The 1540-nt window shown below is 41.6% G+C and overlaps 1 protein-coding gene across 4 annotated transcripts in view; it reads left to right on the forward strand.

Moving 5' to 3' along the window:
• The first annotated feature begins 53 nt into the window (after positions 1–53).
• The window catches only part of rpgrip1 (RPGR interacting protein 1), a 19131-nt gene continuing 17644 nt past the window's right edge, over positions 54–1540 (forward strand). For 3 of the 4 annotated variants that reach the window (XM_014019231.1, XM_014019234.1, XM_014019233.1), the window contains exons 1-4: positions 54–425; positions 592–667; positions 1029–1159; positions 1284–1334. In XM_014019231.1, the coding sequence (XP_013874685.1) occupies positions 1072–1159; positions 1284–1334 (139 nt within the window). In that variant the 5' untranslated portion in view covers positions 54–425; positions 592–667; positions 1029–1071. The remainder of the gene's footprint in view (positions 426–591; positions 668–1028; positions 1160–1283; positions 1335–1540) is intronic. The other variant, XM_014019232.1, reaches the window with a different exon arrangement.

Consider the following 1540-nt stretch of genomic DNA (forward strand, 5'->3'; position numbering starts at 1 on the left):
CCCCCACCCCACCCCTCCTACACATGAGCTCCCCTGAAACGGCACAGATCTGAAGTCTGCCTCTCCACACAGATCCGTCCTCAGAGGCCTCAGCTTCTCCACAGAACTGACTTCAGATCTCCACATTAAAACCTGGAGCCTCCTGATCAGATTAGCTCAGGAATAGGATTAGTCTTGACGCAGATGGAGCTCAGGGACAGACTTCATCACTTTGTTCCCACCACACACAAACACTGTTCTCTCATTTATTGCATTCAGTGCGTGCGCACAAACCTGTCTGCCGACCTTGATTTCAGTGATTTTTGTTCGTCGTCTGCTCAGACGTACTGCCAGGAGGATCAGAACTGTCAGCGAGGCTTCAGGACGCGCAAATCTAACAAAGCTAACAAAGAAACATTACACGTCTTCTCACCAGAGTCACAAAGGTGAGGATTTTTCTAAATTATATTTTATTGTTGTGGAAACACTTCAAAAAAATTGCAGAATAAATTTGACATTGCTATTGTGTTTTTTTATGCTTCCACATGTTAATGTCAACTTTAAAATGACTTATATTTGTGAAACTGGTTATTTGTCGTGTTTTCATTAAAGCAGGGCTGTTTAACTAAATCGCTCCGGGGGTCTCGGTTACTCGAAGCCAACAGCTCGGGGGGCCTGCCCATTAATGGTAGGTGAAACACTGCATAATTTGTTTATTTTCTTGCTTTGAAACATACATTTTAAATTTGAAATCTTCTTTTATATTAAATTAAATAAAGAATAAATAAATAAATAATGGTAGGCCGGATGGAAGTCACCCGCAGGCCTCCTGCTGAATAACCCTGTATTAAAAGTTTTATGTTTCATTCAGAATTTTATCATTTTCTCTAAGCTGAGACCAGTAAGTGAACCCAGATTCAGCCCTTAAATTAGCAAAATACTAAACTCAAATCTGTTTAATTGAAAAGAAAAAATGCTACCGTAATAAGTTTTATTCACTATATTTCTTCTGAATTTTAAATTTCTTTTTTGTGTCGTCCATGGTTCAGGTTGGAGCGCTCTGATTGGCTGAGTGTGTCACAGAGGGGTGTGATGCATCCAGTTGTGGACGAGACAGCCGGGGACCTCCCGGTCCGAGATGTGGGTCTGATGAGGGGAGGGCTGATGCCAGCTGTCCCAGGTTTGTCTCCCAGCCTGGATTTTTGTTTATAAATGTTATGCAATCAAAATAGTTTTATCATTCATTCTTATAAATAATAAGTTATATCCAAATACTTGTAAATATTTTAATTTGCTGTTTCCAGATACCCTACGTGATCCTAGGGCCTGGAAGAAGCATCATTTCATGAAAAAAGGTAGGGAAAATATCGTAAACACTTCCTGTGTTTCCTGAAAGCAGACAGGAAACACAGACAGGATTCCATGCAACCTTCAGGTGAAAATGAAGACCCCAAACCCAGACCCAAACCAGTGGTTATTCCGTATGTTGCGGGTGTTTCGGAGAAACTGAGACGTTTATTTTTCCAATATTGCGGGGGTCAGGACACCCCCCCCCCCCCCC

Source organism: Austrofundulus limnaeus, unplaced genomic scaffold, assembly GCF_001266775.1.
Source record: "Austrofundulus limnaeus strain Quisiro unplaced genomic scaffold, Austrofundulus_limnaeus-1.0 Scaffold213, whole genome shotgun sequence".
NCBI classification, from domain to species: Eukaryota; Metazoa; Chordata; class Actinopteri; order Cyprinodontiformes; family Rivulidae; genus Austrofundulus; species Austrofundulus limnaeus.